Source organism: Salminus brasiliensis, chromosome 2 (genome assembly GCF_030463535.1).
Source record: "Salminus brasiliensis chromosome 2, fSalBra1.hap2, whole genome shotgun sequence".
NCBI lineage: Eukaryota > Metazoa > Chordata > Actinopteri > Characiformes > Bryconidae > Salminus > Salminus brasiliensis.
Window position 1 is genome coordinate 49452335 of NC_132879.1, and position 25792 is coordinate 49478126.

Genomic DNA, 25792 nt, shown 5'->3' on the forward strand with positions numbered 1-25792 from the left:
GGTTCATATGTAGAAGAACTTCATCACTGTACTAAAAGGTAGCAGAGAAAGTATTTATTGACTAGTTTTACATCCTTGATGGAAAATCGCGGCAGTTAATCACGAAGCTCATCGGTTAGCTCATCAATTAGCTCATCGATTAGCTCATCGCTGGACTCTGATTGGTCAGTGGTCCTCATCTGGTTAAGGGGACTAAGCAGGTTCACTTGTGGGGTTCACTGTTGAGCTTTCTGAAGGTGTCGTGGGCTTCAACACGAAGCATAATAAACCCCACTGCATTAAGATTCCTGGTTTTCCAGGTTTGATCTCTCAGCTTCTTTTTAGCTCTATTTGCTCTCTTCTTTCAGGCTGAGGAGCTGCAGTAAACCACGCCCCCTTCTGGCTGAAAACAGACCCAGTCTCATTGCTGCCGCCAAGCTGGAAACAACAGTGTCTCCATGCCTAAAAGCTGCTGAGTGGGATTTTACTCCTCCAACAATTAAACCCTAGATTAGGATTTTCTTCACTTCCACAAAGAGTAAAAGACAGTAAGAGGAGAGAGCTGTGGCTTCATCCGCAGAGAGGATGAAAATGGTGAACTGTGGGAGCCGGTCAGTCAATACGTGTAACATCTGTGGTAAACACTTCATTACAGGTCAGTTAATGATGCTAAAGTCAGCAGCTCTAATGTTAAAAGTCAGAGAACTGAATGTTGATGCTGCACTGAAAGAGCAGAACATGAAACCCAGTAAAAAGCAGGAGATCCCAGTTTAATGTTGGCCTGTAACAGCTAGCTAACAGCTTGATCACCAGCACTGACTGCAGACAGCTGGATTTCCCTCTGATTTACTGAAACACAGGGACCTCCACAGCTTCACCTGCCTGTTCCCAGAAGTGATTCATGATTATCATAATAATCCAAATTCAAAGTGACCCTAAATGCTGCAGAAATGCCATGATATTAAACCTAATCATCACTGATTAAATTAATCAATAAATGTAAGAGTTCAGAACAAAATACTGGGTAGAGTCGTTCCTCCACTGACACTCGTCAGCCCTTATTTCTTCATTGTTTCTTCTATAAAATAACATGATATGATTGTTTGACTGGCTGGATGTAGGTTTTGGACTCCTAATAGCTGTAAATCAGCAGGAAATATTTATTTTATTAAACTAAATTCAGTCAAAGATCTGAACATTTCTATTTACCGCGAGAGAGTTATTACGCAAAGGACGGAGTACCCGGATGTGTTGTGGGCGGAGTCTGTATGTTAAAAGGCTGCAGGTGGAGCAGATCTGAGGATCCCCATCAGCTGTGATGATTGACCACATTTCAGGAGGAGGAGAGTAACATGGTGGACTGTCTGTTTAGAGAGAGATGGTACAAGTATGGTTTGGTGCTGATTGTATGTTTAGATCTTAAGGTAGTGTTCTTGCTTTTTACTTGGGGTCATCTAGCTTTTAAGGTAGGCTGGTTTTTAAGTATACTTCTAACTAGGTTCTGCTAACACTCTTGGCACCGGTTTACTTCTCTCTCCTCTGTGGTGCTTCACCCCACTCTCTTTTTCTAATCTTGACATTTCCTCTTTTGAATACCATGCTGTTACTGTCTCTTCTCCCACTTGACTTCACATCATTGTTCTGTATCGTCCTCCTGGTCCTTTGGGCAATTTTGTTGATGAACTGGATGTTCTCTTGAGTGGACTCCCTGTTGACGCCCCACTTATTCTACTTGGCGACTTCAACCTTCCATCAGAGAAACTCCAGTCATAATGCCTTCTTCCATTCCTATCCTCTTTTGATCTCATGTTCAACCAGTCTGCACCAACACACAGAGCAGGGAACACTCTGGACCTTATCTTCAGCAAACCTGTCCCTGCTCTGGATGTGGCTGTGACTCCTTTGGACTTCTCTGATCACCACTTTCTCTCCTTATCACTCCCCCTCTCTGCTCCTTCAACCACCACCTCTGCAAGCTCTTCCACTCTTCACCGCAATCTTCGCTCTGTTTCCCCCTCAGCTCTTGCCTCAACTGTCCTGACCACCCTTCCTCCTCTTGAATCTTCCTCTTCTCTCCCACTTGAAACTGCTACAGACACTCTCCTCTCATCTATCTCCACCTGTCGACCTTCTCTGCCCGTTCTCCCCTAGGTCAACACATTCTTCTCCACCTTCCCCGTGGCTGTCAGATTTTCTCCGCAACAACCGCAGAGAGCTAAGACTGACTGAAAGGAAGTGGCGGAAGTCACAACACGACTCCGACCTCCACTCCTATCAGTCTCTTCTCTCCAGGTTTAGAACGGAAGTTGCTGCCGCTAAAGCATCCTACTACGGGGGAAATTGGAATCATCTGCATCTGACCCATCTTCACCATCTTCTCCTCTCTCCTCAACCCTCCTACTCCCCCACCTCCCACTACCCTGTCTGCAGATGATTTTGTCTCCTTCTTTGAAGAAAAGGTTGACAAGATCCACCAATCTTTCCCCCCTACCTCTACCCCCCTCTCTAGGCACTACCCTCCTCCTCCCTCTTCTCTGACCTGCTTCTCTCCTCTTTCCACTAATGACCTCCTACATCTTCTCACCTCCAATAATCCTACCACCTGTCCACTAGACCCTGTTCCATCCCCTCTGTTCCAAACACTCGCTCCAAACCTCCTTCCTTTCATCTCCTTTGTGTGAGGTTGGTGGATGGGGGCAATCCCTGTGCTGGGAGAGTGGAGGTTTATCGTAATGGACAGTGGGGGAACAGTGTGTGGTTATAACTGGGATCTGACAGATGCTGCAGTGGTGTGTAGAGAGCTGGACTGTGGAGAGGTTCAGGATGTTCCTCAGTTTGGTCCTGGATCAGGATCAATATTGATGGGCTATGTGAGATGTCGTGAATCAGAGTCTTCACTGAATAACTGTGATTTTGATACAAATCATGTTGAAAACTGTACCTCCCATGATCTAGATGCTGGAGTCACCTGTTCAGGTATGCTGCCCTGACTGCTGAAAAACTAACATTTGTCACTGATATTAAAACACAACAACTTAATAATTATTAAATTATCACTAACAATGAATTTAATGATATTTATTACCATTTCAGCTGTAAAAGTACCTTCAAAATGTCATAAAATTAAATTTTATTAGATGTTGTTTTCCTTGTCAGGATTATTAGTAATATAAACTTTATATGATAGATTTTATTTTTTGAGCTGCTGTGTCCACAAATTCTAATGTGTAAAGGCAGATCTGGTAAATTTCTGTGGTGTATATAGGAATGTGTTTGGAGTTTGTATAATAATTATTCACTCAGTTAGTCAATCATTGTACACCTATGGCGGTGGTAGGAGCAGCTTTACTCAAACAACGCTGGTTTGATGCCAATGATAAAGATATACTATGTTCTGGTTAAGTTTTACTCTTTAAAACACTGTAAAGAGTTAAATGAGAGTAAAGTGTCTATAGGGTAGACTATAGTCCATGGACTATAAGAGATATAGATAGATAGATAGATAGATAGATAGATAGATAGATATAGAGAGATATATATATAGAGAGATATGTTGAGATATGTATATCTGTTTACATTCGTGTCCTTCTACTTTTTAAGCTTTCCTTTGTATATATTCAGGTCACACTCAGACTCGCTTGATGAACGGCTCAGACTCCTGTTCTGGCCGAGTGGAGCTCCAGTACCTCAGTGAGTGGGGCACAGTGTGTGATGTAAGCTGGGATATAAGAGCTGCCAGTGTCCTCTGTGGTCAGCTGAAGTGTGGGAGTGCAGTGGCTGTGTTGGGGTCAGACTGGTTTGGGGAGGAGAGTGGCCGGATCTGGGCTGATGAGTTTGATTGTCAGGGGAACGAAACACACCTGTCAAAATGTCCCATTTCATCATGGAGTCGAACTGCATGCTCTCATAAACAGGATGCTGGAGTCGTCTGTAGTGGTAAAATTTTAAAATCATATACATCCATTTAGAGCAATGTGCACCATTTAATGTTTGATTATGTGTTAATGACACACATTTAAATTGGAAATGTTTATTAATATTAAATAATGTTTAAGGTTTTCCTCTTCAGGTTCCTCTCTAGCGTTTTATGAGGGGCGAGTGCGGTTGTCTGGAGGGATGGAGTGTGAGGGGGAGGTGAAGGTGTACTTCAGGCAGGACTGGAGGAGAGTTCTGCTGGACTCCTGGAGTGAGTCTGAGGCCTCTGTGGTCTGCAGACAGCTGGGCTGTGGCTCTGTACTCAACATCTCCAGCTCTAATGGAAAACCAAAAGGAAAGTTTCCTTTAGTTATTGAAAGTAATCGGCAGATATCTGCAGATCCTTACAAGGTTGAAAAACCTGCAGTGTTTCTACTGATAGGGGAGAAAGTTGTACAGGATAAATAGAAAGGTGTCAGTCTATTCTTACAGTGGCTGTTAGATGGTAAATGTCTAAATCAGTAATATGGGTATTTCTGAGCTGTTTTTTTTTTTTTTTTATTGTGACACGGATCCTGTTCTCTTCTACAAAGAACAGACATTGTCATTCAGACCAGAACAAAAAGTTTTTTCCACAAAAACACAAAACATGATTTGAAAAACTGCGACCCAAAATACGGCGCTGTAACGTTTAAAGAATCTCATTATAGTCCAAAAGCTGCAGAAAGATTCCTGGGTTTAAGGTTTTAACTCTCAGCTTCTTTTTAGCACTTTTTGCTCTTTTCTTTTAGACCGAGGAGCTGCAGCAAATCATTTTGTAGATATTGTACATGTTTTGTATCTGTGATTTTGTATCTGTTTTAAGTCAAACATTAAACAGATGATCAACAAACTCCAGATCACTATTAATGACCAGTGATGAAAAGATGCACAAGTTTGGTTTGGTTTGTCTCCAAGTTCTAATACTTTACAGCAGAGGTCACTAATAGATACACCGCGGACCAGGTCCGGACCCAGATGTTGTCCACTGTGTACCCAACCCGATAAACTATTTAAAAAAAACATTTAATTTTATGTTTAAGTTTTACAGATAATTCATTCAGTTCAGCATTTAAAATAAATATTGTTGAAATATATTGAAGTCAAACATTAAACAGATGATCAACAAACTCAAAACACAAACAAAAAAAAACAGATCACCATTAATGACATTTTGACTTTTTTTTTCTTAAATAAAGTGATGAAAAGATGCACAAGTTTGGTTTGGTTTGTCTCCAAGTTCTTAATACTTTACAGCAGAGGTCACTAATAGATACACCGCTGACCAGGTCCGGGCCCAGACGTTGTCCACTGCGGACCCAACCTGATAAACTATTGGAAACGATAGAAATAGTACTGTTTATTTTAAGCAGTGGGAATGATCTTGTCTTTACAGAACAAGCTTTGCGGTGCAGTAAAGTCACAGACCAATCGCGTGCACAGTAAGATCACCACAGGCGCTCCTCAGCCAATCAGATCTGTGCAGATTCGGGAGGTTCAGGTGAGGTACGAAGCGAGAAGCAGCAGCCAGAGAGTGCACTGACACAAAACACAGCAAACATGTCCACTTCAATCTGAACTGAGGCCACAGGAAATAAAAAGACCTCATAGCCCAGTATGACCGGTCCAGAGTCCTCACACATTCATTCACTGCCCAACAACGTGCTAATAGATGTTCCCTTAAAGTTGCTTGGATTTTGGGGCAACATAAAAAACATTTACTGACGGAGGGGTTGGTAAGAAGTGCATGAGTGCAGAAACTTTGCCTGAAGGAAAATAAAAAGAGGACTTCTGTTTAAAAAATCAAGCAAATACCTGTGTCAGCATCATCAACCACAAAGAAAACTGAAATCTTAACCCAGGGTGTCCTGGAACAGCTGATCATCAGGCACCTGCATACGCTAAGCTGTAGATGAGTCTGACATTGCTAAGCTGTTACATTTATTTATGTACTTTTTTTTATTAATACACCCTTTATGATGCACCTTTTCTTCAAAAGCATTCTGTTTCTTTAATGTAGCTAATGTTTTTACTTGAATTTTATGTTTAAGTTTTATAGATAATTCACTCAGTTCAGCATTTAAAACAGTAAATATTGATGAAATATATTTAAGTCAAACATTAAACAGATGATCAACAAACTCCAAAAAACAAAACGAAACAAAACAAAACAAAAAAACAGATCACCATTAATGACATTTTGACTCTTTTTTCTTAAATAAAGTGATGAAAAGATGCACAAGTTTGGTTTGTTTTGTCTCCAAGTTCTAATACTTTTAGTCTAATACTTCAAACTTCTGTCTTTTTTTATGTAAACAACTGTCTTTTAGTTGTTTACATAAAAATGCAGACAGAACTACTAGGCAACTTCAGTATACAGGATGTGGCACTGAATCATGACACAGGATAGAAATGATGACAGTCTGGACCTTGGCCTGATTAAATTTTCTCTGATTGGACCTTACTGAATTCTAATTAAATATCCATGCTTTAGAGAGACCTGTAGTGGATTCACTGAATACATTCATTCTGGTTCTGAAGTCTTTTCTATTACTGTGTTGAGACTTAATTAGGACACCTTGAAACAACAGTGTGGGAAGAACTGAGTGACCCTAATGGGGAGGACATTGACAATCTCACTCACTGCATTACAGACTATATCAACTTCTGTGTGGATAACACCATCCCCACCAAGACTGTTCAGTGTTTCTCCAACAATAAGCCATGGATTAATCCAGATATAAAGGCTCTCCTAAAAGAGAAAAAGAGGGCCTTCGGATCTGGTGATAAGGATGAGCTGGAAGCTGTGGGGAGGGAACTGAGAAGGAAGATCAGGGAGGGGAAAGCCAGCTACAGGAAGAAGCTGGAAGAACAGTTACAGCAGAACGATGTCAGGGGAGTTTGGAAAGGCCTTAAAACCATATCTGCCCACACAAAGTCCAACTCCCAGGTGGTGGGGAACCAAAAGTGGGAGAATGTACTTAATCTGTTTTTCAACAGATTTGATCAATCACCTAACCCTCCCTCTACACAGACACCACCTGCTGTATCCCCACTCTGTGGCACTACCATCATGCGCACAAGATTTCCAGCACCAGCGTGCCTGTAGATCGGATGAATCAGTGCTTCTGCTTCAGGCGAGGTACGAAGCGAGAAGCAGCAGCCAGAGAGTGCACTGACACAAAACACAGCAAACATGTCCACTTCAATCTGAACTGAGGCTAGATGGTTCTCATAGATGGGAGAACAAGTTTGAGGTATTTCCTCCTTTAGCTGCCACTTCACCTCCACATTGTTTGCAAATAGGATACTCAGAAGTATTCCCAGTGTTTAGTGTAGATTTCTTGGGGGGATGGTTAAATCTGTCGCTGTGTGCTTGAGCGTGGCACCAGTGGCCGAGGGGCGGCCGAGGCAGAAAGGAGCTGCGCATGCGCGGGTGAGATTCTCAGCTGGATACCTCCTTTAGCTGGATTTTCCTTTAGTACCGGTGATAAGCAAACGCCCACGGTATGATAACCGTACATTTTAATACCGTGGTATACCGTTAAACCGGTTCCTAAGTCTGAGCATCTCACAATTGTAAACACTTGTGTAAAGAAACTCTGATGAGGTGTGCTCAGTGATCCAGATTAGTGTTTCGGGAGCACTACAGCACTCAAAACAAATGGTTACAAATCAAATTGTTATCATATGCAGATAGACTACAGATCTGCAGATACAGACAGAAGGCGTTGAACAACTTTGCCAATACATGATATGTCAGAAACTAGACTCTTTCTTGTTATTTTGACATTTTTATTCAAAAGGTACAGATTATTGTATTATTATATATTATGACATATTATTTGTCACTGAAAATGTTTGATGGTTTCCTCTCCTCTTTCTAATAAGGTCATAGTGAGTGTGATTGGCGGCTGTGGGGTCTCTCTCTCTCTCTCTCTCTCTCTCTCTCTCTCTCTCTCTCTCTCTCTCTCTCTCTCAGTGTCTTCAGTCTCTCTGGGGGAGTGGAGGTGAAGCTTGTTCTGCTGCTGAGTTGAACGGAGTGTGTGCAGGTCAGAGGGAGATGGACAGCTGTGTGCTTCTCATTCTTCTGTTCCCCACCATCGCACTCTCCACAGCTGGTAAATGAAATCTTACTATCAAATAATCAATAAGATCAGCTAATAATAATAATATAATAAGCTAAGCCCAGGCTTAGGTCAGTATTGCATTCTGTTTATGGTGAACTACTGAGCGTTAAGTCCATGTTTATATATTTGTGTATGACCTCTGCCTTTGTTTTTTGGCTTTGCCTATGTTTTGGATACTGGACTTTGACCTTCTGCTTGTGCTTTTGGACCATGTTTTTGCCTTTCCTCATTTGGATTGTTTGCCTGTGATGTTTGTTGTTGTAGCAATCATCTATGTCCTGGATCTGACCCTTGCCTGTGTTTTGACCACGAACTTGGATTGTGGATCTCTGAGTAAAGCCTCTTTAGTATTTGAAATGCCTCTTAAATGAAGACTCAGAATTCTACAGAATGAAGTCTGACAGACAGAGTGTCCTGAAAGTGCTCCTTTACCTCATGTATTTATGTACATGAGGCATTTTTTCACCAGTGTCTCCTTGATCTTGTGCATGCATGTGTGGTGCTGGTGCTGGTGCTGGTGCTGGTGCGATCATATCAGTTCACGGTTTGTTGATTTGGCCTGTTCAGTCTTGTGTTTTTTATTTTGCTAAACTTTGTGCTTGTTTGGTTTCTGTTTGTTGTGTTTTGTTTTCCTGGATTAAAGACTTTATCCTGCGAGTATGTCTGCCTCTGTCTTGTGGCAAACCGTGACACAGATTTACATGATTCAAATGTTTACATCATTTTTACATTAATAAAATATTAGAGATGCACAAATGCAAAAACAGTGGGACGATACTAATGTCTGATCTTTGTCAGAGAGATTTACAGCATTTAGTTCTACACATCTAATTATGACTGTTTTTTTTTATCAATGATCTACTGATATCAATATTATATTATCTTATCTCCCCATTAAATATATTCATCAGCACTATTCCAATATGCCAAAAGATGTGAACTGACACACAGTAACTGCTCTGAATAAAGTAGATGAAGCTCTGCTTGTTTTAGTGTCAGTATGTAACTGTAATATGTAAATCAGTGACAATAAACTCAATATTAAAATATTTAAAATGAGCACCTAATATAGGAAAAGACCCTCCAGCTCCTCACTTCACGTTTCTGCTGTGACGTCATCACAAACAGCATCTACAGCATCCAGTAAAGCCACGCTGTCCTGAGTCCTGTAATCTTCCACTTTTCTAATCTATCAGCTGACTGAGGAACAGGCGGTAGAGTGGGGAGAATTTCTCATAGTCTGATGAAGTTTGTACAGTGAAAGCTGACGTTGCTCTAAACTACTTATAAACTACTCCATTATTTAGTGTCACTTCTGTCCAGTCCCTGATATTCCCAGGACCAGGATATGTGACAGCATGAGTGACTGATTGATCTACAAAAGTCTGAGAGAAAATGAACCTGCTGGTGTTTCATTTGTTGATCAAATAATTTGTTGGTGAATCAAACACATTTTTCCACACTGTACTGAATGTAATCTCTCTCGCTCTCTTTCTCTCTCACACAGACAGTGTGAGGTTGGAGAATGGTGTCAGTCGCTGTGCTGGAAGAGTGGAAGTGTTTCATGATGATCAATGGGGAACAGTGTGTGGTGATAACTGGGATAAGAGTGATGCTGCAGTGGTGTGTAGAGAGCTGGGCTGTGGAGAGGCTGTAAATTCACTGGGTAATGCTCACTTTGGACCAGGATCAGGACCAATCTGGATGGATGATGTGGACTGTAGTGGATCAGAGTCTTCACTGAAGAACTGTAGATCACGAGGATGGGGAGTATCAGACTGTAATCATGGTGAAGATGCTGGAGTCATCTGTTCAGGTAAAATGCACACAGTGGTCACATCCTGAAAAACAGTTTGTCTAAATATCACCAGGAGATTCACACTAGATTCATTTTAATGAACAGGTTCGAGTGTAAATTAGAACTGAATAACTTGAATCTTTTACACCAGCGGATCTGAAACACAAGTTCATGACAGAATGTCTGTACAGTATTACAGTGAAGCTAATAATAATCCTCCCCTGAGAAAAGCTTATAGAGCTTATTGAGAAAAGGTAGTGTTGATCAGCTACTTACCTGCATGCATCCACGTTCTTTGTTGTAATCGTTCTGCTAATATACGAATCCCCACAACACTTCTAAGCTTTTTACCTGTGAAGTTTTGCACATGTATCCAATACAGTCCTGAGGAAATACAGTAAATACAGTAAATAGTGATAAAACAAGTGAATCATCTTTTACCTATAAAAATACAGCTCCTTTATCTCCAAATGAAATATTTCTAAAACAGGTTTACCAGATAAATTCTACAGAGTCATTTGATTGAAACTTTGTTTTCCTCATTTTTATCTCAATATTTGGTTTGGATTTTCCAGTTTTCCGACAGAACGTTCTCAAAAATAGACGACCAAAAAACGTGCAGCACAAAACATCAAGACCATTTCTAATTGTGTATTACACTGATTTCATACAATATTAATATTCCCAACAAAGACATTACCATAAATATCGACCAAATATTACTAGAAAACACACATTTGTGTTGTGTTTGAAGTGAATATATTTGAAGGATCCTGCAAACAGAACAGCCTGTAGTGTCAAAAACTGCAGAGACTGAGCATTTCAGTCTTCCCCGGCTGCAGGCTAGACTGTGGCTGCAGCTGTTGTTCAGAGCTTGTGGTATGAAGTAAAAGAGTAAACATGCCAAATAATCAAATATACCAAAGCTAACTCAGAGTTAAAGACTTGGTGTCTGAGAGCATCTCGAGAATCTGTGTAAATATGGAATCACTCTTTACTTTTAACTCTGTGAAGGAAATCACCTCACTCAGAGAAGTGTGGTCACTGGAGCATATCCAGATTAGATAATATAGATATCATTTTAGACATTAGATATCAGATCATTCTCTCTCATCATCAGAAAGGCAGAGGAATCAGCTCTGTGTTCTCCAGCTCAGGACTGCTTACAGAGTTATAGTAACCACCTACTGGGCAGCTCCTTTAGCGACAGGCTGCTTCACCCCAAGTGTGTGAAGGAGCGGTATCGCAGGTCCTTCATCTCCCCCCCCCCCCCCCCCCCCCCATGTGCAATTAAGAGTCTTTTGCTGTAAATAATATTGTTATTGCTTTTTTAATTCTTATTTATATTGTGTATACAGTGTAAATTATTTATCTAAATTTTTGTAACTGAGTGCCTTGTTATCCCTTTCTGCTGCTACACTGAGAATTTCCCCACTGCGGGACTAATAAAGGACTATCTTACTGACCGCAAGGTGACAATCTTACAAACAGCTTCATAATATCAACATGAAAAAGCTTAGCAATTGCTTTAAAACAGCTTAGCAACCACTTAGAAGAGCATAGCAACTGCCTAGCAATGCTTTTGCTGCACAATCGATTTATTTATTTTTTATTTATTCCTTATTATTATTATTATTACTATTATGTTCTAATAATAATATTATTTGTGTTTTCTTGTTTCTTGTTAAATTTTGTTTCTGGAAAAAAAATGATACACACAGGTCACAGAATGTCCAGACTTACTGATGGTCCTAATCTGTGCTCTGGGAGAGTAGAGGTTCTTCATGGAGATATCTGGGGAACAGTGTGTGATGCTGACTTTGACCAGCAGGATGCAGAGGTTGTATGTCAAGAGCTGGGCTGTGGTCTTCCTGTGGAGGTGCTGGAAGCAGCTGCTTTTGGCAGAGGGGAGGGTCAGGTGTGGTCAGAGGAGCTTCAGTGTAGAGGCAACGAATCTGACATTACTCTCTGTCCAGTATCATCTTCACTTAAACACAACTGCTCCCATGACAGTGATGTGGGACTGGTGTGTGCTGGTACAGTATAAATATTTGAACTTTGCTTAAAAAGTTATTTCAGGCTTTGGTAAATGTTGCCACTGCTAGTCACATTTTATAAAAACAATGTTTACTTAATCTATGTTCACTTCTGTAATATGATGGTCATTCAGGTCACACTCAGGCTCGTTTGGTGAACGGCTCAGACTCCTGTTCTGGTCGAGTGGAGCTCCAGTACCTCAGTGATTGGGGCACAGTGTGTGATGTAAGCTGGGATATGAGAGCTGCCAGTGTCCTCTGTGGTCAGCTGAAGTGTGGGAGTGCTGTGTTGGGGTCAGACTGGTTTGGGGAGGGAAGTGGCCGGATCTGGGCTGATGTGTTTGATTGTCAGGGGAACGAAACACACCTGTCAAAATGTCCCATTTCATCATGGAGTCGAACTGCATGCTCTCATAAACAGGATGTTGGAGTCATCTGCAGTGGTGAGATTTTAAAATCATAAACTGAATCTTATAGTAACACATCATGTTAAAAATTTTGTGCCAAAAAAGAAACAGAAAATGTTTACAATTATGGTTTTTCTGTTCAGGTTCCTCTCTGGCGTTGCATGAGTTGCGAGTGCGGTTGTCTGGAGGGATGGAGTGTGAGGGGGAGGTGGAGGTGTACTTCAGGCAGGACTGGAGGAGAGTTCTGATGGACTCCTGGAGTGAGTCTGAGGGCTCTGTGGTCTGCAGACAGCTGGGCTGTGGTTCTGTACTCAGCATCTCCAGCTCCTCTCCATCCAGTTCTGAACACAGCTACATGTGTGTGACGGGTTTCAACTGCTCTGGGAGTGAAGCTCATCTGGGGAACTGCAGCAGTGCAGAAGCAGTCAACTGCAGCTCCAGAGAACAGCTGTACATCACCTGCTCTGGTGAGAGTTACCCAAGTATTAAAAATAATGATCTGATCATTATTAACTGTTAACTGTTAATCTCACAATCAGATGATTATTTTATTCAGTGGCCATCAATTATTTTGTTGACTATGCTGTGTTATTATGCTAGCAACCTTATTTTGCTGTGTAAAGAATTTAGGGCAATGTGTGTGTGAATAGATTTTAAGTTTAACAGCTCCATCAGGCTGGTTGGTTCTGGAGGAGACTGTGCAGGAAGGCTGGAGGTTTTCCACAGTGGCTCATGGGGGACAGTGAGTGATGAATTGTGGGATATTGAGGATGCACAGGTGGTCTGCAGACAGCTGCAGTGTGGAGTGGCCCTCAGTGCTCTGGTACCAGCCCAGTTTGGAGCTGGAACTGGATCCATATGGCTGAATGAGGTGGAGTGTGAGGGGAACGAGACGTCTCTGTGGAACTGCAGATATCAGCTGTGTGGAGAGGGTGAATGTGGACACAAGGACGATGTAGGAGTCGTGTGCTCAGGTAAAGTGATCTGACTGCTTTCATTCTTTAAATATTGTGTTACAGTTGATTCTGATAGTGAGTCAAATTTCAAACAGAAATAAAAGTGTATTTCAAACTTGTTGATCCAAGTGTTTCTAAAGGACATTCACTCAGCCTTTTTTCTCCCACCAGAGTTTAAAGAGATCAGACTCACTGAGGGCTGTGAGGGGAATCTGGAGGTGTTCTACAATGGAATCTGGGGGAATGTGTGTGTAAATGGGATGGATGAAGAAACAGTAAATTTAATCTGTCGAGAGCTGAACTGTGGAAGAACTGGCATTGACTCCTCAACCAAAGCAAGAGTGGAATCAGCTCCTAACTGGCTGGATAATGTGAGATGTAGGAAACATGACTCCACTCTGTGGCACTGTCCATCTTCCCCCTGGGGACAGAACACATGTGATAATACCAATGAGGTGGCTCAGATTACCTGCTCAGGTAGGCAGAAACTCCCTACAGATTACAGTGGTTTACTGTAATTATGAATTAACATGAGTAAATCTTTTTTCAAGCAGCACAAAATAGAAGAGATTAAATCGTTATACATTATTATTGTCACAGCATCCCAAAGTCAGTCACAGACTCAAAGGACATGCTCCTCATCTCGCTACCAGAAGTGGTGCTCAAGTAAGACTTCTCATTTCATTCATCTACTGAAGAGAAAACTTCTGATATGCTTGTAGTTGAATCAGTCGTCACTGAGCTCTCATTGTACTTAATATAAAATGAGGGGTCTAACAGTGCAGTAATCACATCAAAAAAGTGACAGGGTAGATTTTAGAGATGCGACAATACTAGAGCCTTCTATTAATTATGATACCTAAAGAAAGGTCATGCTTTGAACAACCAAATGTGCATATTAAAAAAAATAAAAATAAAATCACCAGTCAACAACCCAGTCCACAATATTCATGGAGTGATGTCACACTCCTTTGTCCTTGAAACAGAGTCGCCCCCAAATGAGTTACTTAGTCATTTATCTATTCCAGTTTTATTAAAAACATTGAGTGTATTGGTTATATTGATATTGGGCAGCTGTTTAAGTGCTGGCTCTTTTATCGCTTATGTGTCATGTAACTCGAAAAAGCAAACTGATCCTCATGTGTGATGTAGAGCACCTGCCTCTCAGGCTGAGAGAAGGAGAGGGAAGCTGCTCTGGGACCCTAGAGGTGTATCATAATGCTGAATGGGGGTCTGTCTGCGGTACTTGGTGGGACATGAGGAATGCTCAGGTGGTCTGCAGGCAGCTGGGCTGTGGGCTGGCACTGAGTGCTAATGGGAATGTTGCCTTTGGTGCTGGTGGAGGGACTATCTGGATGAACAGAGTGAAGTGTAAAGGGAATGAGCTTCATCTGTGGGACTGTCCTCATTCCCTGAAGAGACACACTGACTGCTCCCACAGAGCTGGGGTCACCTGTGCAGGTCAGATAAGTCTGCTGACTCAAGTATAAACACTTGTTGATAATCTGCCAGAATTGAAAAGTAAATCATAATTATTCTGTTTGCAGACATATCCATGCCTATGACTACAACACCCATACCAACCACCACCAAATAAAATTCAATTCCAGGACACCTCAATTAATGGCCACCTCAACACCAGGGATCTTCTGTACTGATAGAGATCATCTAATCCAGGATTAGCCACTGAACTTTTCATCTCAAACATTCAACACCTGAACCAAAAGCACGGTAAAATCTCAGTACCAAGAAAAACTGCTTCTCCCAAAGAAGAATCAATCTCAGAACTTCCCTAACAAGTTACTATACTCTACTCCAGTAGCCACTTTGCTGTACTAGATGGTGACTGATGAGGCCTTTTTTTATCCTGCTTTGCATAATGTTTGATTGTCTCTGCACTATAATGGCTACATGTTGCACCTATATTTACCCATGCATGTATGTGCCTCATACCCACAGGTTAATAGTCTAACATTAATGTAAGCTTAAGAGGAAGTATATATAACTAGTTGCTATATGTTTCATTATAGATTTTCTCATCTTAGTTCTTTTCTAGTGGTTCCACCACCATCATTAAATGTATTACTCTTATTTGTTTGACAATTCATTAATCTTATTGGCTTTGTACTCATACTAGTTTAGGTAATTTGCCCACAGTACAACTACACACTTTACCATTTCTCCAGTGTAACAACCTTTGGATCGGTGTGGGACATACCTTGTCCTCCGGTTTGTTTAGCATCACAGTTTCTCTCTTTTTGATGTAATTTGTATCTTGTGTTTGTCTGACCAAATAAAGACGCCTGTCCCTTTGACTAAAACAGCAAGAAAAGAAAAGTCTCCTTTCCCCAGTAACATAATACCCTATATTCATTACCCCTCTCAATGGGCAATACAAAAGAACATACCAAGTAAATCTGAGGCTGAGAATCGGTCATTGCATGTTCAAATGTATTAAGGAGTTCTCTGAGAACGCAAGTTAGTTAATGCCAAAATTAGGATATTTGATATGGGAAGATAAGAGCTACCTTTCACTCACACCCCTTTACTCTGCTAAGGAGCAGAGCCGCCTAGTCGCCCTACTGGACTCTCATCAAAGCTCCAGACCTTGCGGCAAAGTAGGTCATCTTTACTTGCAAACTACTGGTGCCTAGAGTTTACCTTGAGCAGAGCCATTATTCAGATTGTTAAGCCTTGCACACCAATCATGTTACCTTCGTTTAACAGCGATCAGTCAGACCCAGAGTCTAGTTCTAACCGATAGCAGTAGCTGTCGTGTCATGATCAAATCCAGCAGTCTGTGTACTTTCCCAAACAGCCTAATACTACTAAGCACAAGATTTGTCCTGTGGGATGAGTGTTACACTGAACTCTGAAATCTACACACAATGTCATAAAACTGACTGATCATTTCATGTTTTATTATAAATGCATTTCTTGTAGGTGTGTATACAAAGCAATTGGGTCCTTTGAGCAACCAAACTGTCTTTGAATTGAGAAATTCTGAACCAAATGGCAAAAACAAGGTAAGCTTTGTTTATGGTAGAGTCCAAGTTGATACAACCAGTTAAATAGTGCTACACTACAGTCCCGGGTCAAAGGTGGTGCCCCATTTATTCTGGTCATAATTAAACCAGCAGTAATTCACCAATAACTTGATTTGTTATAGCAATCCTACAAAAACTACATTTTACTGCTCCGGCCAAATATTCAAAAATACATCAGGTAGTGCCACCCTCTAGTTTAGGGAACTAAACAGAGCATAGTCAGTAATGGTGTGAAACATAGGTACATCACTCTTACCCATTTGAAACCCCAGGTGGCACCACCACATTTAACCTCCTGCAAAGGCAAGTGATGGTATGCTGCCAGTTTACCAAACAAGCAGTTTTGTGGGTAATTATCCAAACTAACCACCAACACCAATATAGCAACTCTCTCAAAATTAGAACCTACAAGTAAAACTACTAAAATAGAGCACCTGCCTCCACTAAACATGCTCTAAACTCCAGTAAAACAAAGTTCGCAAATATGGTAACACACAGGTAAACCACTCAAGCTGAGATTGCCACCAACATGGGCTAATTAAACCCAACCAGCACTTTCTACACCTACAACACACACCGCACAGCACACACTAGACAACACTCCTCTTTCCTTCAGCCGCCTGAACTCCTGCTTTTAAAAGTTAAGCTCCTCCCCAATTACTCCTGCCAGGACTCTGATTGGTCAGTGGTCCTCATCTGGTTACTGTGGTTAAGCAGGTTCACATGTGGAGGGAGAGGCAGAGAAATAGAGAGACAGACACAGAGATGCAGAACTACATTGGTTCATATGTAGAAGAACTTCATCACTGTACTAAAAGGTAGCAGAGAAAGTATTTATTGACTAGTTTTACATCCTTGATGGAAAATCGCGGCAGTTAATCACGAAGCTCATCGATTAACTCATCGATTAACTCATCGATTAGTTCATCGATTAACTCATCGCGGAGCTCATCGATTAACTCATCGCGGAGCTCATCGGTTAGCTCATCGCTGGACTCTGATTGGTCAGTGGTCCTCATCTGGTTACTGGGACTAAGCAGGTTCACCTGTGGAGGAAAGTCAGAGAAAGAGAGAGACAGACACAGAGGTGCAGAACTAAGTGTTTGCTCATCACACTGGTGAACAAGCTTTCATTAGGAGGATCATCGTGTTGGTGAGAGTGTTGGAGCACTAACTAGCTCCTCCATTTGGAGAAACTTCTCACTCGTTTTTCTCGTGAACTGTCGTGAGGTCTGGATATCAAGTACTGAAGCGGGTCAAGAACCAGAACCAGAACAGGTGAGACTTCAACAGAACAACGTTTTTGAGAACCAGGTGTTTTCTGACCGTCATCGCAGGACAGACAGAGACGTTGGTGGGACGTTTTACTGGTTCTTAAATCTTTTAGACTACGAACCACTCGTGATCAGACAAATCTCACACACACACACACACACACACACACACACACACACACACACACCTATATCGAGGGGGTATATAGGCTGCTTTGTGTATATACTGTTTGTACAGTGTTGTGAGTAAAGTCCTGTGAAATCCAGTGAAGTGAGTTTGGAGGGGAGCGGATCTGAGACGCCAGACTTCACTGTTGGACTTTCTGAAGGTGTCTTGGGCTTTAATTCAACGAGACACTGAGGAAGGGAGGTTCCCACCTGATCACCCCTGTGAAGAGGTTGTGATGCAGTGCGTTATTAGTGTATGGGTGAAGGTGTGTGTGTGTGTGTGTGTGTGTGTGTGTGTGTGTGTGTGTGTGTGTGTGTGTGGCCTAAACTGGTAGGTGCAGGTGTAAAGGGTTAAAAACATGCAAAAAAATGAATGTGGTGATGAAGGGTTAAATTTAGAAATTTTCTTTATGTTCACTTTCATAACTTTAATTTTTTATATACATCTATTGTAGCTAGTCTTTCTGTTCTTAAGAAAAGGAAGATGTCAGGTAAAAGGAAAACTATCAGTCTCTCAAGACATTTGTTTTGTATATTAAGAAGTTGATCTGTTTTCTGGGAGTACTGGTTTATACTGGATTGAAAAGATTATCGATTGCTCATGCCTGTTTTAGCCTAAGGGGGGCGCTCTCGCTGTGGTTTTGCTCATTTGACATAAAGACGCAGATGAGACGATACACTGGAAAGCTTGTCCTTTCATTGTTTCCCTCTCTACAGGGTTACTACACAGGGTCTAGATCAGTCAATCATTTTTCACTGCAGGCTGCATTTTCTTCTGAGGTCTTCTGGTGTATCATCTAGGGGTGCTTCACACACCACCAGTGGGGGGCTACATGTAGCACAGTTTGAGAACCACAGGGAAAGTGTTGCTAGTCTAACTTGAGCATACAGGGGGTCTCATTCCCGACTCGTGGGAGCATAATAAACCCCACTGCATTAAGATTCCTGGTTTTCCAGGTTTGATCTCTCAGCTTCTTTTTAGCTCTATTTGCTCTCTTCTTTCAGGCTGAGGAGCTGCAGTAAACCACGCCCCCTTCTGGCTGAAAACAGACCCAGTCTCATTGCTGCCGCCAAGCTGGAAACAACAGTGTCTCCATGCCTAAAAGCTGCTGAGTGGGATTTTACTCCTCCAACAATTAAACCCTAGATTAGGATTTTCTTCACTTCCACAAAGAGTAAAAGACAGTAAGAGGAGAGAGCTGTGGCTTCATCCGCAGAGAGTTGGGCGGAGTCTGTATGTTAAAAGGCTGCAGGTGGAGCAGATCTGAGGATCCACATCAGCTGTGATGATTGACCACATTTCAGGAGGAGGAGAGGAACATGGTGGACAGTCTGTTTAGAGTGAGATGGTACAAGTATGGTTTGGTGTTGATTGTATGTTTAGATCTTAAGGTAATAAACACTCCTACACACATCTGTCCTCTTTCTCCTGTGGTGTGACTTCCTGAAAGTATTAATTTTATATTAAATAAAAAGGTGAAATGATGCACAAGTGTATTTTGTCTCTTGCTTTTTTTTTTAAGATTCACATTCCTGGAAGAGAACTACTGAGGGATAATCACAGTGCCCCCCTGTTAGGAAGTTAGGAATACCCCCTGAAACAGGGTGCCTGTCTATTCCAAGGTACCACAGACACCCTTTCACTCACATGTTTTGCTTTTATAGAAATGTTCACATACTCCTGAAAAATACAGAGGCCTAGAGGAGAGGAGCAATGGGGAAATGGTCTGATCCCTTTCAAATATGTTCACTACTGATGATCTGAGCACCCCCAATACTTCTGATCCAATCACAGTTGCTGCACAGAGCCGGCACATATACAGTAATTCTATCCAGTTAATTGTGAATGTTTAAACACTGGTCATTACAAAGATACAGTAAACCAGAGAGTTTCACTGTATGTCCTGCAGATGTTTTGATGTTAAAAAAAGTAAAAACAATGAATCATTGTGGGCTAGGATTTTTATCGTACATCTCTGTAACCCATCAGCAGTGACGGTGTGCAAAATTTAGTACAGATTGGCCTCATGGGGACCTTAATTTTAATCATTAATCATTAAAATTCATATTATATTACAACATCTACAGATAAACAAATGGTACCATTAGATTCAGTTATCTAACCTGAATAACTTTGTCAGAAATGTAACTCTGTGTCTGGAATTTTGACTTATTCATTCAAAAACTACAGGTTTTTGTACAAAGGTCAAAAGGTCAAGCTGAGCAAAACTTAGTAAACGTCTTGGAGGAAGACTCCTGATCAATAATCAAATCAAATAGACACATTTTGACAAATTCAGACTCACTTTTACTTGTCTCCTGTATTCCAAGACCCACTATGTGTATATCAGGCCTCATTATGGGATGTATAAGTATTAATAGGCTCAACTTTGAGATCCAAACAACATTAAAATACAATTATGTCAGAAAATGAATCATGAATCATGTGTTTCTGACAATCTTTAGAAAGTTCTACAATCTTCAAAATGTCAATACATTTTCTGCATGGACAGAAGTATTGGGATACCTGTTATTTTGTCATTGTTTCAAGGGTATTAAAAGAGTTTATCCTGCTTTTATTGAAGCAGACATGGTGCAAGTATGTTTATCTGCTCCAGAGAGTTATAGTCTGTTGACAGTACCTCTCAACAGGAATTAGACAAGCTGTGTGTGTGCATTAGCACATCTGTGTTAACAGTGGGTGAAACTTAAAGTAGCTGAATGCATTAATTAGAAGAGGTGTCCACAAACATTTGGACATATAGCGTATGAATTGCATTCATCCTTCTCTCTCTGTAAAGAAGACCCAGACCGCCTCGACCCAAACTGTATCTAAACTCATTGAGCTGATTCATGCAGCAGATTGCTGCTTGTGGCTATATTTATTCTTTTTCTTATTATTATTATTGTTATATTAGCTAATTGTGACAGTTAATTAATTAAATGTTAGAACCAGAAACATCACATTTCTATATTTAAATGTCCTCTCACTCCCATTAATTTATCTTCCCCTTTATTTCAGTAGGAGTGTTTTAATCACAACTGTATGAAACTGATGCTGTTCAGAGATGAAGACTCTTAATGTTTAAATTAAAGTGATGATGAAATAAAAGCAGAATAAATGTTATTTTATGTTTAAGGTAACATTCTTACCCTATTCCATACACTGAATATAGGAGAATACAAAGCTATATCAGGACACCAGCGCTGACCTCAGCTGACCAGTGCAGTGAAAAATCTACTTCACAGTCTTAAACTCTCATTTCCTACATTTACTGATTATTAATCCTCTGCTGCTCCACCTTGTGGAGAAGAAAATGTACTGCAGTGAGTAAAACCCTGTTTCTGTAAGAGCTGAACTGCAGCTGTTTGTAGAAGTACAGAATTAAAGGATTGTGATAAAAAGATATTAATTTCTGACCATATAAAATATGACCTTTATTAAATCAGAGGATTTTCTTAAATTCTGCTCTTTTAGCACAATATTTATTCTGATTGACAAAATAACATTTTACAACCCTAAGAATCTAAAATTTCACCCACAGAATAACCTTTAATGAATAGTTTATTTTAGAACTGATGAACTTAGAATTCTGTTTATTTCTATATATTAACTCGCTCTTTCTGTGCTTGTGTGTGTGTGTGTGTGTGTGTGTGTGTAAGAGAGAGAGTGTCAGGAGGGGCTTTATCAGTGTATGGATCAGCTCTCTGCAGGTGCAGCATTAAAGCTGGAGTGTTTCCTCTCTCTGAAGTCAGTCTCCTGTATATTGGTGGGTTTTTCTACCACACTGCTGCCAGTCTCTCATCTCTCTCTCTTTCTCTATCTCTCTCTCTCTCTCTTTCTCTCTCTCTCTCTCTCTCTCTCTCTCTCTCTCTCTCTCTCTCTCTCTCTCTCTCTCTCTCTCTCTCACACACACACACACACACACACACACACACACACACACACTCCTCTAGAGAGGGAGGTGGAGTTGTGTTGATCAGCGCTGACGCTCTTTTGATAAATATGGAGAAAGAAAAAAATGCCTCCTCTGATTTGTCACTGAAAATGTTTGATGGTTTCCTCTCCTCTTTCTAATAAGGTCATATTGAGTGTGATTGGCAGCTGTGGGGTCTCTCTCTCTCTCTCTCTCTCTCTCTCTCTCTCTCTCTCTCTCTCTCTCTCTCTCTCTCTCTCTCTCAGTGTCTTCAGTCTCTCTGGGGGAGTGGAGGTGAAGCTTGTTCTGCTGCTGAGTTGAACGGAGTGTGAGCAGCTCAGAGGGAGATGGACAGCTGTGTGCTTCTCATTCTTCTGTCCTCCACCATCACACTCTCCACAGCTGGTAGGTGGACTCTCAACTTCTCTCAAGTAATCAAATGTTTTATCATTTTTTTCCCCTCTCTGTTCTCTTTATCTGCCTATTTGCTTCAGCTCAGAAATGTTTGAAAGCTTAGTTAGCTATATTAAACTTTCACTGCTTGTCTTACAAGTAGCAGCATTCATCCAGTCAGGTAAGATTTACACCAGTCTCTTCACTGTTTTTTGTCTTATTACAGTGGAGAAAAATGTATCACCATAATAAGAAAAAGAAAAGAAAAGGTGATAAACAAAAAATTTAAAGACCACAAAAAATAGAAACAAATCAGGGATGGAGATTGTCCTGCATGCCCTCTCTTTTTACATCACTAGGAGAAAATGTGTCAAACTTGTTTTATGTTTTTATTAATACCGTTTTTGGCAGTGTCTGTATTACATGTTCCTTCATGGGAAAAAATTACTTTTTCGGCAAGTCTACAAATTAATTAAATTCTCTCTCTCCCTCTTGCACAGGCAGTGTGAGGTTGGTGGATGGTGGCAGTCGCTGTGCTGGGAGAGTGGAGGTTCTTCATAGAGGACAGTGGGGAACAGTGTGTGATTATAACTGGGATATTAGAGATGCTGCAGTGGTGTGTAGAGAGCTGGGCTGTGGAGAGGCTGTAGATACAGTGACAGGAGCTTACTTTGGATCAGGATCAGGACAAATCTGGATGGATGATGTGGACTGTAGTGGATCAGAGTCTACACTGAAGAACTGTAGATCAGCAGGATGGGGTGAACATGACTGTAATCACTCTACAGATGCTGGAGTCATCTGCTCAGGAAATCCTCACTATGATGGATTTGGTAATTAGACCTCAATATAACATTAAATCACTTCAGTTAAATGTTTCATGTGTAGGTTTAGTGTAAAAGTTTTAGAACACTCCTGTTTTTTCCTGTTTTTGTTGTCCGTTAAGCAGTTCAGGTCCAGTAAATACCCTGAAATGGTGCAAATAGTATAAAAAAAAAGCAATTAATTTATTACCAACTTACAGTTTTACAATTTACAAACTCCTTGTCTGGATGAAATCAGTGTTGGAACAGAGCGTTTTACTGCACTCTCTGTTGCAGTATTTAGACCACATGCAGGTTTGACGAAGTAGGATTGAAGTAGGATTGCCTACTGCACAGATTTTCAGTGACTACTGAAAAAATTAGGAATGTTCTAAAACTTTTGAACTGTAATATTCATGAATGTTTACATATGATGTGATGTCTTAACATATTCTTGCTCAGACTCTTTATCTGTTTTGTCATAATCTTTGTCCCTCACCCCCTCCCTCTATACAGACAGTGTGAGTTTGATGGATGGTGGCAGTCGCTGTGCTGGGAGAATGGAGGTTCTTCATAGCGGACAGTGGGGAACAGTGTGTGATGACTACTGGGACATGAGTGATGCTGTAGTGGTGTGTAGAGAACTAGGCTGTGGAGAGGCTGTAGATGCACTGAGTGAAGCTCACTTTGGATCAGGATCAGGACCAATCTGGATAAACTATGTGCACTGTAGTGGATCAGAGTCTACACTGAAGAACTGTAGATCAGCAGGATGGGGTGAACATGACTGTGACCATTCTAAAGATGCTGGAGTCATCTGCTCAGGTAGGAGCCAAAATCATATTTATTTAATTATTATTCGGCCTTCAGTTTCTTTTTTGTTTTATTATCTTTGTACTCATGTTTATTTTTCCTTTTCATTTTGATTATATAAATCAAAATTTACTCAATTAGTATGTACACATACATTGGCATACAAAGGTTTGAGTACCCCTGGTTAAAATATGTTGCTGTGAATAGGTAGGTGAGTAAAAGCTGAAAAGATTATATATTTATTTCATGTTTTAAGCACAATTATTTATTTTCATCTTTTACAGTTTAAAAAAGGTGCTCAAAGTTGGTGCACTCTGCATGGTTAGTGCTAGTATTTTCACCCGTTCTTCGTTGCACAAGTCTCCTACATCTGTGGGATTTTCAAACCATCTTGCATGCACTTCTCTTTTGAGGACACAGATTTTCAGTTATGTTTAGGTAGGGAGGGAATGTGAGGGCCAAACATGTTTCTACAAACATACCTTAGTTCATTGCAGCCAAAATATTCTAGCTTCATCAGTCCACGGGGCTTGTTTACAGAATGTTTCAGGTATGTTAGATTCTTCTTTAAAATTTAGTTTTGTGGACACAGGAGAGGTTTTATGACTATTCAGTCATATTTAACTGTGTAGAACAAATAACTCCAAAGTCTGCTAAATCTTTCTGAAAGTCTTTTGCAGTCAAACGCGGTTTTGACTTGCTTATCCCACGAACAGTTCTCTATGAAAGTTTTCTTGGTCTTCCAGTCCTCAACTTGCTAGGCAGCTGATTAGAGGAGACCGTGGCTGCTGATTGTTTGGATAAGAGTGATGATTGTAAACAGGCCATTATACAAACTAATTAAAATAACAAAAGTTTTTAAAAAGATGACTTTATCTATTGCTCACTTAAATAATCACAATATTTATTATTATTTTATTCTTTGTTTAATTGTATCAGTATGAAATAGCATAAATCTTAATTGTCTGTTATGTAATCCTTGTCATGCTGGCTAGGCGAGACAAGGGAACACTCGCAGGGACAGCGCACTGCAAGATAACGTTTTAATCACAGAACCAAATAACTAAACAAAACTAGACGTGGCAGCAAAGTACAGGGTCCAAACTAGAAACAAAAAAACAACTCGGGACAACTTAGATGGGGCAAAAACAGAGAAAACTACCTGAGGCTGGTAAGTAGCCAGGGAGCAAAGAGAGACAGGGCAAACCAAACGGAGGGAGGAAGACTAGAACATAAAGACACAGGAAAAACCAGTAAAACAAAACCCCACCTCAAACCACGCTCGTCAGGCCCTAATAAACTTACAAGACTCGAATACGAGGGAACCGGACGCTGAATCCCACCGGCGACCAACCGGTGAGCCAAGAAGCGAACTCCCTCAGAACGTGAAACGCCTCTACAAGAGCGTACTCTATTGAACACCATAGACACTCATAGAAATCTCGAGACATGAAGCCAACCATATTGCTTTGCTGACAAACAAACGAGAGGAACAGAAAGTCCATGAGCCGTAAAATTAACCAAACATCAACTTAAAAGTCCCAAAGAGCCTGCGGACCGAACCGCACCCGGGGTACACGCGCGTCTGCCGGGGTGGACTCGTCCAGGGGCCCGGGCACCACAGGCTTTAGCTGCAACACATGGAAAACAGGATGAATACGTGAGTGTGGGGGTAAACGAACCTTAACAGAAACATCATTACGTGTTTTACCACCTCGAATGGACCCATGTACTTAGCTGCCAGCTTCTGTGATGGGAGACCAGTCCGGATGTCCCGTGTGGGGACCCATACGCGATCTCCCGGCGCATATGACGGGGTCTCCCCACGCTTCCGATCGGCCTGGGTCTTGTAGCGCCGCAGGAAGGTCTGGATATGTTGATGGGTCTTGGTCCAGACGGCTTCGCTGCGGCGCATCCATGCGTCCACTGCTGGCACCCGGGTCTCCGCAGCAGTCCAAGGGGCCAACGGGGGTTGGTATCCTAAAATACACTGATAGGGGGTGAGGCCAGTGGTCGCGCACCTCAGCGAGTTCTGGGCCATCTCGGCCCAAACCAGATACTGCGACCAGTCGCTGGGGTAGTCGTGACAGTAGAGTCGCAAAAACTTCCCCAGCTCC

The 25792-nt window shown here is 41.3% G+C and overlaps 1 protein-coding gene across 1 annotated transcript in view; it reads left to right on the top strand.

The window, feature by feature from the left end:
- Nucleotides 1-2669: 2669 nt before the first annotated feature.
- Nucleotides 2670-25792, top strand: part of LOC140549718 (uncharacterized) — a gene marked incomplete at its 3' end in the record, with an annotated part of 75149 nt that continues 52026 nt past the window's right edge. Inside the window, 16 exon segments of the mRNA XM_072673464.1 lie at nt 2670-2955; nt 3601-3819; nt 4049-4273; nt 6525-6910; nt 7018-7075; nt 9571-9879; nt 11583-11873; nt 12032-12340; nt 12448-12777; nt 12955-13278; nt 13432-13774; nt 14387-14721; nt 14808-14854; nt 15819-15878; nt 22568-22892; nt 23379-23687. Coding sequence (XP_072529565.1) covers nt 2670-2955; nt 3601-3819; nt 4049-4273; nt 6525-6910; nt 7018-7075; nt 9571-9879; nt 11583-11873; nt 12032-12340; nt 12448-12777; nt 12955-13278; nt 13432-13774; nt 14387-14721; nt 14808-14854; nt 15819-15878; nt 22568-22892; nt 23379-23687 — 4156 coding nt within the window.